This window comes from Trachurus japonicus, chromosome 4 (assembly GCF_045865225.1).
Source record: "Trachurus japonicus isolate A0001 chromosome 4, Traja_1.0".
NCBI classification, from domain to species: Eukaryota; Metazoa; Chordata; class Actinopteri; order Carangiformes; family Carangidae; genus Trachurus; species Trachurus japonicus.
This window is the reverse complement of record NC_140910.1, coordinates 7,120,946-7,133,600: the sequence shown is the minus strand read 5'-3', so window position 1 is coordinate 7,133,600 and position 12,655 is coordinate 7,120,946. Positions and strand designations below refer to the sequence as shown.

Genomic DNA, 12,655 nt, shown 5'->3' with positions numbered 1-12,655 from the left:
TAAAACCAGAGCTCCTGTATTGTGTCTGCTGTTATGGCAGCAATAAAGTTTTTTTGGCAGATCCAGTCAGATACAAACTGGAAACTGCCATCAGCAGCAGTTTTCCTGCTTTCCCCTTCAGTCAGTTATATGCTGAATCTAAAATATGAGTATGCCAATGGGAATTTCTTTCTGCAGCTCCGAGTATATCCTCGCCATGTTAACAATGCTGTAAATGTTATCTTTACTGCATGGCCATATAACGCCGAAAACAACCATGTGTGAATAATTTGTGCCTCATTACTCACCACAAAAATATTATGAGGGGACAGTATTTGTGCGAATGCTCTCCTGAGCATGTTAAGTAAACATTCACTGTGGCGGTAAATCTGATATGTGAAGACTCTATCCTGAAGGAAACCTCTAACACCGGGCATCACCGTCGCACAAACACACAGCCATTTTCCTAAAAACTGCATCAAGCTGGTAAAGTTCATTGTCAGCTGTTTGGGTGAAGACTTCTGAAATGTCATAGAAATGTCACAGAAGCAGATCAGGACACAGAACATCATCTGTCCAAATTAAAATCAGGAGGCGATGTCCTAGAGGTTTGTTTGTACTCGTACTTGTGTCTGTACTGACAAATGAGAAATAATATAGAGGAAAGAATTAATCAATTAACAAATTAATGAACTGCATGAGTCAGCCTCCAACTCCAGCTCAGCAATGGTGGCAAATTAATATGGTTTATGCTTCAATAAATAACTTAACTGTGTGTCATCTATTGATTAATGTATTGTCTATACTGCTTATCTGTGCGAGGTCGCAGGGGCTGGAGTTAATCCCAGCAGACGTAGGGCCAGGGCTCCAGTCTATCACAGGGCTGACATACAGAGTGAACGATGTCACACGTTGCAACTAGAGAGACTTTATAGAGATTAAAGGTTAAATTAAGAAGAAATACTCTCTATGAATATGCTGAGAAAGGCATAAACGTAGTGGATTACCTCGATTTCTTCGAAAGAATCACAGAAGAAAGAGTTGCATAAAAAAGGGAAGCAACTTTGGAAAAGATTAGCCTGGATGTCGGAGGGGAAGATTTTGTACAATATGCATCAGTCATGCCTTTTGGCACAAGACATGAGAAATTTCATGGCTTAAATCAGCCTTTATTTTGCACTATTCGTACACTGCAGTGCATTTCTGCTTCATTTCCTTTCATTGTTATCCTGTTTCTCTACGAATTCCCTTATGTCTATAAAATATATATCATTTACACAGAGTTCTCCAGGGTCTAAACCAATGAATAATGTTGCCATGCAAACAATAATGTTCTCATTTCAAAGCAAGTGGTCTGTGACTATAAAATGCAGCTAAATCGCCGCCTCATGCCGCAACGTAATCAAATGAACAAAACTAAATACAAGCAGTTATACTAATGAGTGTATTCATTAAGATATTTATCATTCCTGTTTATGTAACATTGATGTGGTATTAATATTAAATTGATAAAGTAAAGTATTAAGGAGATGTCTCAAGGTAATTAGTTCTGTCTCATTAATATACAGATTTATTCAGTAAGACGCTCCAACCTCTTATCAAACCAGCTCCTCTGCAGCATGTGCAGTCAGTCTCAAGGTTTTAGCATGTTTAGAGTCCAAGTTATTTAAATTGCGCAACATATTTCCCATGATGCCAAAAGGCAAAATGTGAAGTTGGAGACAAGTTCGGCAGTAACCACATACCTCTTATCTGCTAGGTCTGTTTTATTGCCAACCAGCATAATGATGACATCACTTCCTCTCTCTGTTCTCACATCGTCAATCCATTTCGACGTCTGCTGGAATGAGTTAACATCTGTAGAGAGAAGGAGGGAAGAGCAGAGAAGTAAAGTGCAGGCAAATTAAAATGTCATTTGTACAATTTCAATGAGAGTCAATATGTTGACACCTCTCCTGCTGTTGAACAAAACCATTAACATCGTCTCTGTTTTCAAACAGTGATGTGATTCATGTTTTTTTAAAGCAGTAAATAATCAGCTATCTGCTAATATTAAATTAATTCTACGTTTTGCATAAGTGGTACTGATGATTAATGCAAAATGAAGCTAGAGGAAAAATGGCACATCATATTAAATATATCTTACATGTGACATTAAGATAAGATTTCATGGATAGAAGATATTACCCACTACTGGAATTACACAGTAAATCCATGCTATACTGTGTATTAACAACTATCCCTTTGACCTTGTCACATTCATTGAGTATGCAGCCTTGCTGGCATGCAGACTAAGGGTTGTATCGTATTCTTGGACTGGGAATTTGATGAAACATATGCCACGTTTCAATTCAAGGTGAAAAGAGAAAATGGTTATGGTAGGTAGTATCCCATGTTTTTCCATAAAATTGTAAATGAAATTCAGAGTAAGTGTCTTAGTCTTTGCATTTTATAGCAGATGGCAGACAGGTAACATTGCACAATTGGTGTAAGTGAAAAATGTAACATACACCAACTGCTCACTGTTACTTATCTGCTAATTTCTGCTATTTTGAAGCATCTGCTTGTGCATAATACACTATAATTCTTCTGTGCTCTACAACTGCAAAGCAGAACAAAACAGCCACGTGACATATTCAGGACACACAGAAAAACTGTCCTCTGTAAAAAGAGTTATTCAATAACAGACAATAAGCAGACTACACCAAATAGAGGCTGAAACTAGTGCTTTGAAGAGGACGTTGCAGAGCAGTGACCCTTCAAATCCCCCTCGATTCTCCCTTGAGAGAAAACCACAAAGTGGTTCTTGTCCTCAATGGACAGAGAAAGGAAGATAAAATACAATTTAACTAATACTATTTTGTTCTTTCAGGCATAGTTAGTGGCTCATCTGATTCCTCTATGAATCCAATTTGGGAAATACTTATGCGACATTTGATATTCGTGAAATCTGATCTGAAATCTCACTTCTCAGGGAATCCATCTGTCACAATGTTTCAGACAGAGAGACTAGCTCTGGCCACACATGTTGACAGCGAAAAGGTGAACAAAAAAAGAGTATTTGGAGGTATAACAGTAAAGTGGGTACATTTAGCAGAGACACTGACTTGTAATGTCGTAGACCACCACAGCCACAGTGGAGTCCCGTATATAACTGGGAATGAGGCTCCTGAAGCGCTCTTGTCCTGCTGTGTCCCAGAGCTGCAACCTCACCTGGGGTTCAGAGAGAGAAAGCTGAGATTATTCAGATAGTCAGAGAGCCTGGAAACAACAGGCTCCCTCCAGACACACAGGCTCTCACACACACACACACACACACACACACACACACACACACACACACACACACACACACACACACACACACACACACACACACACACACACACACACACACACACACACACACACACAGCCTTATTTGTACAAGTGGGCTCCTCATGATGACACTTCCAAGGCTGCACTGCTGTAAGAAAGATTCTCCAAGATAAAAACACATGCAGACAGGTTTGATCATGTTGATCTACATGTCACGAGGTAGAAACGGTTCATGCTGCTCAATGCCGCTGCTGGGTTAAGTTTGAATGCAAGCAGGTCAGGACATTACTGTAAATATGAAAAAGAACGGTATGTGTTCTCTCTGAGATACTGCACACCAGACACATGAACAGTAGTTACACATTTACACATCGAGTTAGAGCTGTAAGGGAGGGAAACTTACCGTTCGATCTTCCAAGTACATGGTTTTCGACAGGAAGTCAATCCCAATTGTGGCCTAGTTTAGGGAGATAAGATATTCATGGATCAACATCACTGTAGATTAGGGGCTGAATGATATGCAATTGCAATTATACTGCATATATTAGCATTTTATTTGCACAAAAAAAAATATGTATACATGTTGGTTATTCCAACAACTGTTCTCTTACATCTCTGCAGGAACACAATGGTTAATTTATAATGATATGTTGCAGCACATTTTATCTTTTTCCAAAAAGTTACAGTTCCTCCAATGTGGATATTGTATTTGGCTACATGTGTGATTTGATTTCATAATATTTTTTGTAGATTATTGAACCCTACTCTAAACACCACAATAGATTATTTGCTGGGGAACTGAATAATTGAAATTGAGGTAGAAATGTAGAAAAAAGAGGAGATTATTGTGAGGTCCATAGTGCACTGCAGTACTGATCACATCTCCCGTATGTGTGGGAGTAACAAGTCTCATGTAATAAATGCAATCGAGTGCAACAGCACTGTAAACAGACACCTTTGTGAAGCTTATTGTAGATTGTTGGTGCAATTCTGTGCTTATCTTTGAGGCCAGAGACTTTTGAGTGCAGCCGGTCACAGGTGTTATTGTTCTTCATTTATCACAACAACTACATTGTTTCAATATGTAGTTTGTGTATTGTGTATGGTTCTTCTACTAAAATTGGCTTAAAATCATCCCATATTGTCCATTTTTAAAATAGCAGTCTAACTATCCCCTTAATGTGGCGCAAGGCAGATGGCACTGTGTTCCCTCTTCAAGGGATGTTTACTTTCTGCAGCCAAGCCCACAGCTTTCAGCTTTGCTGCCATGATATCATCAGGTGCTCTGGCTCTGACAAATTAAGACCTAGAATCTAAGTTAAACTGCAGATTTGGGTTTGTTTGTTTGTTTGTTTGTTTTACTGGATTTTCATGCCAGAACTGTTCAGTTTTGGACATGTGACAAAAAATGAACTTTTAGATCTCACAATTACAAAGATGGTTCCTCTCAATGGACATTTATGTCACTGATGTGACATACTGTATAATATTAACAGTGTCTTTTCTATCATTGTCTACCCATGCCTTTGGACTATAGGATACAAATCTTTGTTATTTCTATATGACATTATGTATATAAAATAATTATAAGGGGACAGATGCATCGTTGGGAAACAGACAAGTTCTGAACAAAGATACTTTCATTGACAGCAGGCAGATGTGGTTTGTGGCCGTCTCATGTGGTGGATCCAGATGTTTGGTGTCTCAGCGTGTTTGTGAGGGACGAGGATGTATAAAGGGCTAGATAGGAGGTTGTGCTGGACTGACCCAGGGATTATGCAGCAGTCCCCAGCTGTATGGTTGTAGCCTTCGTGACCTCAGGCTGCAAACTGCTGCACTGGCCAGCTGGAGCCCGTACTGTAGATAGCTGACAGGGAATTACCTGTCTGCAGCCTCCCTCCAGTATTTATTCTGACACATTTCAGGGTATTATCTGCACCAAGGCACATTTTATCTTGCGTATACCTATCTTTGTTTAGGCAAGTTGTTCTATCTGTTGAATTTGTCTGTGTAAGGCAGTCCAGCAGCCCACTTTGACAGAGCTGGGCATCAGCAGCTTGATCACGCACTCGTTTCCTTGGCAATGCCAGCTAATGGCACAGTGGACTAACTCAGAGTCTGGCACGAAGACAGGACGTCATTTATACTCTTCTTTTGCCCTTAGTCAGATTAAGCACAGTTAGGATGAAAATAAACCTTCCCAAAGAATTCAGATTATAAAAAGCCTTGATACAAGAAAGTAAAATTGAGTGTACTTTTTGGCTGAAACAGAACAGACACGTATTTAACATGTTTAATGTTGTCTGGTCACCAACATTCCTTACCCAGACAGAGAATTAAAGAATTTGGTTTGACAGAGAAAACACCACACACTCCTGATCAGCAGTTACAGTACATTACAGACATACAGTAATAACTTGAAAGAAGCTGAAACACAGAGCTGTGGCAGAGGCTTTCCTTGGGGGCTAGCAGAGGTGCTGTAGGCTTGCTGTGCACCCAGTTTTAAATATAGTCCCACACAGACAGCTATACATGAACAGATCATCAGAAATTATTAATATTTCTTTTAAATTTTTAACTAGCACACATTGTTAGAAGACAGACCATGACTCTTGTGCCCATTCTGCTGCAAAAAGCTTTCAACAGATCTGAGTGATTTGACCAATTTCACTTTTCATATGTATTTTTCTCCTGACTGTAGCTATCTTCAGCTATATCTTCACATACTGTATGAAATGGTTATCATTAAATAAGATGATTTTTACGAGAATGTATTGATGTATGAAAATGTCAGCACAACCCATACTGACAGACACTAACGGGACAACAAATACGCATAATCCGAACATTACAGAAGACAAAGCATTGATTAAGCTCCTATTTTACCGACCCAACTGGATTTGTAAATAATGATGTCTTTGTTCTTTGCTCGGGGAACATATGGATTCACAACAATCAACCTACTGTATACAGTAAGTGTATTTAAAAAAAAAAAATGGTATGTGGGATTCTGCTTGTGAGCTACTGGGGAAACAGATGTCATGATGTATTTACTCAAACTCCTGATTTGACCATAGAGGATAAATTATTTAACATAAAATGTATTGTGTTGTAACTTTAACTGCAAATGTAATCAACTGTAACCTTGTAGACCATTTCAATTTTATAATCCAGTAAATTCAGAGTCAAGGTGAATGATTCATGAAAACAGTGGCTACATTTCTGCAGTGATCAGGTGAAGGGATGTTTGTGACTTTGTGGAGACAGCAGAAGTCAGACTGATGAAACACTTCAAACATTTTGAGGCGATACGTCACATTTGTCAAACTAATTCAGCAAATATGGAGGAACATTAGCATTCATTTGGAAAACACATTGAATACTTCACCAGCTGGTCACTAACTCTGCCTGTTTACCATCAGGCATGGGGGCCGGCAGAGTAAAGTGGGTCTTTAGAGCTTGTTCACTGAAAACAGTTTAACAACCACTGATGAGAACGGTGAGACAATACAGTACAGATCTGGGCTGGAAAACCAACTGACTGAGAAACAACTCAGCTGATGCTTCTCTGTGGGTCTGTCCCTATGAGTTACCCTTCTGGCAGATGTTTTTGTCCAAAGCCAGAGGTGCCACACGGTGAGCAGGTGCTGTAGCCTCTGCAGCCTCCAACCTATCATTAAAATGTTCTACAACTGGTGCCGCAGCAGTCGTCCTGCCAGTTCATATCAGAGTGGGCTGCCTTTGTTGACCTCCCACACTGATAATGTACCAAGTCTTGATTTGTCCCTCCTCGGTCCATTCTTGGTAGAGCTCACTATACTGCTGCCTGAGAGCACCACACAAGACTCGTCATTTCATAGATGCTCAGACGAGGTCAGAAGTACAGAGCGTTAGCCTTGTCTTGAATAGAAACGCCACATTGTGCTTTAATCACTGCGTGTAACTTAATTAATGAACATAATACTTTATTGTGTTATATCTTTAACAACTCCTCCATTGTGGTGTCTCTGCTTTTAAGTAAGCAAAGAATCTAAATATTTCCTCCACCACTCCTGCTCCCATCAGGACTTTCAAGGTCCTCCATCTGGCAGGGACGCTGTTAAACCAACGGACCTTGAAGCACAGTGAGCATACTGGCATTTGCTCACGGTGCCGTATTTAACAGCAGTTTGTGAACACACCAAATCTGATTCATTTGAAGTCTACTGCCAGCACGGGAGGAAATAGATCAGTATATAATCACGCCTCCTTTTCTCACAGCAGGCAGTTAGAGCATGCTGAATTTGCAACCACCCTAACGGGGAGTGGCAGTGCACTCATAATTAGTCTATTCAATTTAGTAGATTTTTACCCTGATACAACGATAATTTAAGTTAAACCAATCTTCCAACCCTGATAGCAGATAGGGTTGGTGTCGCAGCAAAGAGAACTAAGGGTGATGATGGTACAATTAGAGCTGCAGCTAATTATCATTCACTGATATTGACTGTTTTTGACAGAACAACATGTTGTCTATATAACAGCAGAGCTAAAAAAAAAAAAAAACCTTCCTTGCCTTTACATTTTTAAATTGTTTGTGAATAATGACTTTAAAGGGATAGTTCAACGTTTTGGCAAATTGGCCCATTGCCATAATCCCTATAGTCATAGCAGTAGGTTCGTTACCTTTAATTGTTAATGCAAGCTATTTTTAGAAAGGTGGAGCAGAGCCGCGAGCTGACGGAGGCTCATGAGATTTCTTGGTTTCCCTCATCAAACTCATCAAATAAACAATCAAACAACTCCAAAACTATTTAATTTACAATGATGATCACAGAACAGAAAAGCTACAACCAATGAATTTTTAGAAAACAGACTTGAACAGTAAGTCAACATAGCTGCTGTCAATCTTCCAGTCTGGTCAATGTTTTATTTCCTTAAATAGTTATAAAGACTAGATTATGTGGAATATTTTCCTCCAAACTGTAGTATATTGGAAATTTATTGGGTTATCATCTGATCCAAACTGTCACCCAGTGTGTTTAAAAAAAAGAAAAATCTTCAGTGTTGTAAAAGTCAGTTACACTAAATATCTGATATTTGGGCAGAGCAGACGCCGTCACAGCCTGGTGGCCAGGTTTGACTGACAGCTCCACCACAGCTGACAAAAGCACTCTGCCTCTGGAGGCCTCTGAGCCCTTTAGCATGTGCTGCCAGGCAGTGAGGACGCCTGCCTGTGTCTCTCTCGGCTGGGTGGTTGCTTGATGGGACTCTGCTGCTTTAGAGGAAGCAAATCTGGCTCACCTCACACACATCCTCCCGCTGACTAAAGCCGCTGCCATGCTCGGTTTCATCTCTCCGATGGTCCTGCTTCTCTAAATAGACTCCTTTTCTTCCCTCGGAGGGCTGAACTGGATCAGCTCAAATCTAAAAGCTGGACTTACATGAAAACAAAAATGTGGCGATCTGTAAGCCTGAATGACTTCTTATAAATCCTCTCGTCGAGACACGTCTCCTGCAGGCTCGCAGTCATAGCATCTTTCCACCCTCGCTGGGCAAAAGCCCATCCTCCCCTCTGAGCAACAGCATAAACACTCAAACTGAGCAAATGCATGCAGCATTTTAATTAATACTCAAAGGTCTCGGGAGCTGAGCTAGAAAATCATTTACAGCCCTACCTGTCACTGAGCCAGGAAGGAAAAGAGACAGGGAAGAAGGGGGTAGCATGCATATGCATTGCACACAGGGTAAAACACACACATTTAGGAGAGGCTGAGCTTTGACTTTGATCTACAGCTATAAAGCAGAGGTCATGGCATCCATACAAAAATCATTACGCCATTATCCGTAAAACAAAAGAAGAGAATAAAAGGTGAGTGAGCGTGAGAGAATGACGAGGCCGTTTTGTAAACAATGGTGGATTTAAATGGTTTTGTTTTACACACAAATAAACAAACCATCTGATTTTCATATTCTTCCCTGGCTGCTGTTCCCACTGGAGGCACGGGCCTTTACAACAGTGTGGGGCAGAGGCTACCATTAAACAGCATATGGGTGCATTATTAAATAAGCAGATGCTATCTGTCTGGCATCTGCTGCCTCCACACTCATGGCTGAAAAAGTGAGGGTGAGGAGAGCTCTGGGTCTTCAGGCCACATCACTATGAGGCCGGTGCAGACGGTCATTTGTTTAAGAGGACCATGTTCCCGCAGTGCTCCTGAGAATGACTGCACTTAGTGCCGACTTTGACAGCTGTTGGATTTGGAAGCCGTAATTTATCCAGCTGCATTCAGGTTGGGAGTTATAGCGGCGGCCTTGGAGCGAGACAGACTGCAGGCAACAACAAACGCCCACATTCACTCCAGGTAATGGTACTTAGGAGTGTGCTACTCTCTGGAAATGATCATGTCACATTCACTATCCATGCATTAAAGGTCCTATTTATAAAGATATTCATCTCATTACAGTCATCAAATTGTGTACAATAGTGAAAATCAACACAGCTATTCACTCCTGATGCATTACAAACTGGTGCCATTGAATTGTATAATCAATAGCTGTTCTAATTTGCAATGTATCCCTGGATATAGAGAAAAGTAGATGTGGATGTGAAGTTATCGGGAGTGTTTTTGAAAGCAGATTCATGGCTGTTTATCCATCCATGGAAATTGTCCTTGAAATTCAGAAAAACAGATAGATGGAGAGAGAGATGTAGCCGTCCTAATTTCCTCAGTGAGACTGTTCTAAAGTTTGACGGCCCTGAAGACAAATGCCGTGTCACCTTTAGTCTGGATTTAGGTACCTACGAGGAGCACATTGTTAAAATGTCAGAAATACTGTATAGCATGGAGCCAATCAGCCCAGGGGTTTAAAATTTATGAGAAGAATTTCAAAATCTATAACTAAGAGGCAGCCAGTGCAAGGAGGAAAAGATAGGTCTAATGGGCTCTCAATTTTTGGTATCTGCTAAAATAGTGGCTTCATTTTGGATTAATCATAAAGTGTAGAGAGACGTTTGCTGCAGACAGGGAGAAGAGGGGCTGCGCTGCAGTAATAGCAACAATCTAGCCATCATTTAAAAAAAAAAGGCATGGTTGACAGAAACGGTTAAATTCTGCTTTACTAAAGGACATTTGAGCCATCCATTCATCCATGTCCCTCATGACATTTTATGCGAAGATTTCATGAAGTAATGAAAACCGATCTTTTGAGATGTCCCGGTGGCAGCATAAAAATGATGAAGAGAATCAGAACAAGGGCCCTGCCCGTGATGCCCACCCACTGCTGCAAGAGGATGGTGTGATCAACTGTGTCAAAAGGTCCACTAAGATCAAAGAGCACTAAAAAAGACGGACATCTGATGTCAGCCGACAGAGTTGCAGTTTCTTTCCTATGGTGGGCTCCGAAGGCTGATGGGAAAGGCTCAAATATCTGTCTTTGGCTAAAAAGGAAGTTAGGAGTAAGATCTATAATTGTTATAATCATTTGGGATGTGTATGTTTTTTTTTTTTGACATTTCATGTTCCATTATTATCTCATAACGTGGTGAATGTGCAGGTCACAACTTGTCCACGAGAGCGTTTTGGAGTTGTCGGATTGTGTATTTGATGAGTTTGATGAGGAAAACCAAGAAATCCCATGAGCCTCCGTAGCGTAGCTCTGAGCAGCTCGCAGCTCTGCTCTGTCTTTCTAAAAAATAGTTTGCACCGACAATTAAAGGTAACAAACCTACTCCTAAAACTGTAGGCTAGGGATTATGGCAATGGGCCAATTGGCCAAAATGTTGAAATATCCCTTTAAATGGCTGCCATCAGATAAATTGTCTTTCAAACTTCACATCTTTAAAAAAAAAAAAAAACTAATACTAACATCTAAAGAAGTTGAGAGGTTTACTTTGTTGATAATTTGCAGCAGGGTCTGATCAGTAAAAAAAAAACTGATGGGGATCAACAGGTGCAATAACATTCTGGCAAGTGAGATTTTTATTTTGAATGAAGTATATTGAAGAAATCATTGCAGGTATCAGCGTCTACAGAGGGGACGATGGGGGGTCTGTGGTTCGTCTTATGATGGTAAAAAACAGCATGGGATTTGAAATATTCAATAAATCTGGTGGTTTTAACTTCAGCGTAAAAGAGCTTCAGAGCCTTGATGTGGGCGAAGAGGCCTGGGAGCTTAGAGCATCCTCCTTTCACAGCACAAATGTTATCACTTATCCAGACCTGGGACATGGGTTTAGTTTCACTGGTCTTAAATGGAGCAATTTCATCAAGGATGGAATTTCAGATAATATTGAAATTTTATAGCTGCTCATCCACTGGATCTAATTCACACGGGATATTGTTAAAAGCTTTACTTAAACTGTTGGCAGAGCCAGAATTAAGAACTCTATGGACCGTTACTGTGTACAAAAGCTGCTTAATGAGGGCGGTAAAACCAAAAAATATATACATAGTGACGTGAAACACAGAGATCAAAAACATAAAGTCAAACAATCAGTACGTTTACATGACACTTGAAAAAACCGAATTATTGCCTTAATCTGACTATAACTGACAACTGAAGTGCATGTAAACACCTTAGTCCGACTGAAATCGGAGTTGAGAACTCTGATTAAGACACCCAGATAATGCGATTGGAATTCGATTTTCTCCGTCATGTATACACCTTAGTCGGAGTATAACTGGACAATGCATGTGCGCATGCTCCACAACCGTAGAGACGACACAAAGTGGAGCAGAGAAGCCGCCTGAATCCCGCAAAGTAAAGAAAAAAATCCAACGTCAGCGCAGATTCAATGCATTTCACACAGCGCGACCAGTGTTTTATTAAAAAAAAAAAAAGAGAGAGAGAGATGAAAAAAGGAAGCCCGTATCCTATTCTCAGCGCGCATCCGGCCCAGACTGGCGCGTCTGGTCGGGTACTGCAGTTGAGAATTTATTATTAAGCTTATAAGTTGTTTATATTCAGTTTTTTACGAGGTGACAGGAAAGTCAACAGGACAGGGGGCGTATTAACCCACTGAAACAACGGGTGACGCCGCATGAGGGGGCGGACCTCGTCAGTTATTCGATTTTCTCAGTTGCATGTAAATTGAGACAAGGACAGAAGTCCAACTTGAGCCAAAATCGAATTTTGAGCATAGCTCGATTAAGCTCTGCATGTAAACGTACTGAATGTAAGACCATTAGATAAAACAAGACCACGAGCCTGTCCTGACAATGAGTCGGCTCAGTCTGTAGAAGAGAAATTAAAAGAATTAATCATGGATTAACATTTAGTCTGCTAAAGGTGAAGTAGGCATGAATGTTAAAATGGCTTTAAAAACTAGTCATATCTGAGTCGGGGTATTGACAGGAGCTTTGAGAATTCATCTATG

The 12,655-nt window shown here is 40.4% G+C and overlaps 1 protein-coding gene across 2 annotated transcripts in view; it reads right to left on the bottom strand.

The window, feature by feature from the left end:
- Window positions 1-12,655, bottom strand: part of rab6ba (RAB6B, member RAS oncogene family a) — a 53,792-nt gene that overhangs the window by 10,861 nt on the left and 30,276 nt on the right. Inside the window, exons 3-5 of one of the 2 annotated variants that reach the window (XM_085773632.1) lie at window positions 3,701-3,754; window positions 3,087-3,192; window positions 1,725-1,836 (exon numbers count right to left, since the gene is read on the bottom strand). In XM_085773632.1, the coding sequence (XP_085629758.1) occupies window positions 1,725-1,836; window positions 3,087-3,192; window positions 3,701-3,754 (272 nt within the window). Of the gene's footprint in view, window positions 1-1,724; window positions 1,837-3,086; window positions 3,214-3,700; window positions 3,755-12,655 lie in introns of both variants that reach the window. The other variant, XM_085773631.1, reaches the window with a different exon arrangement.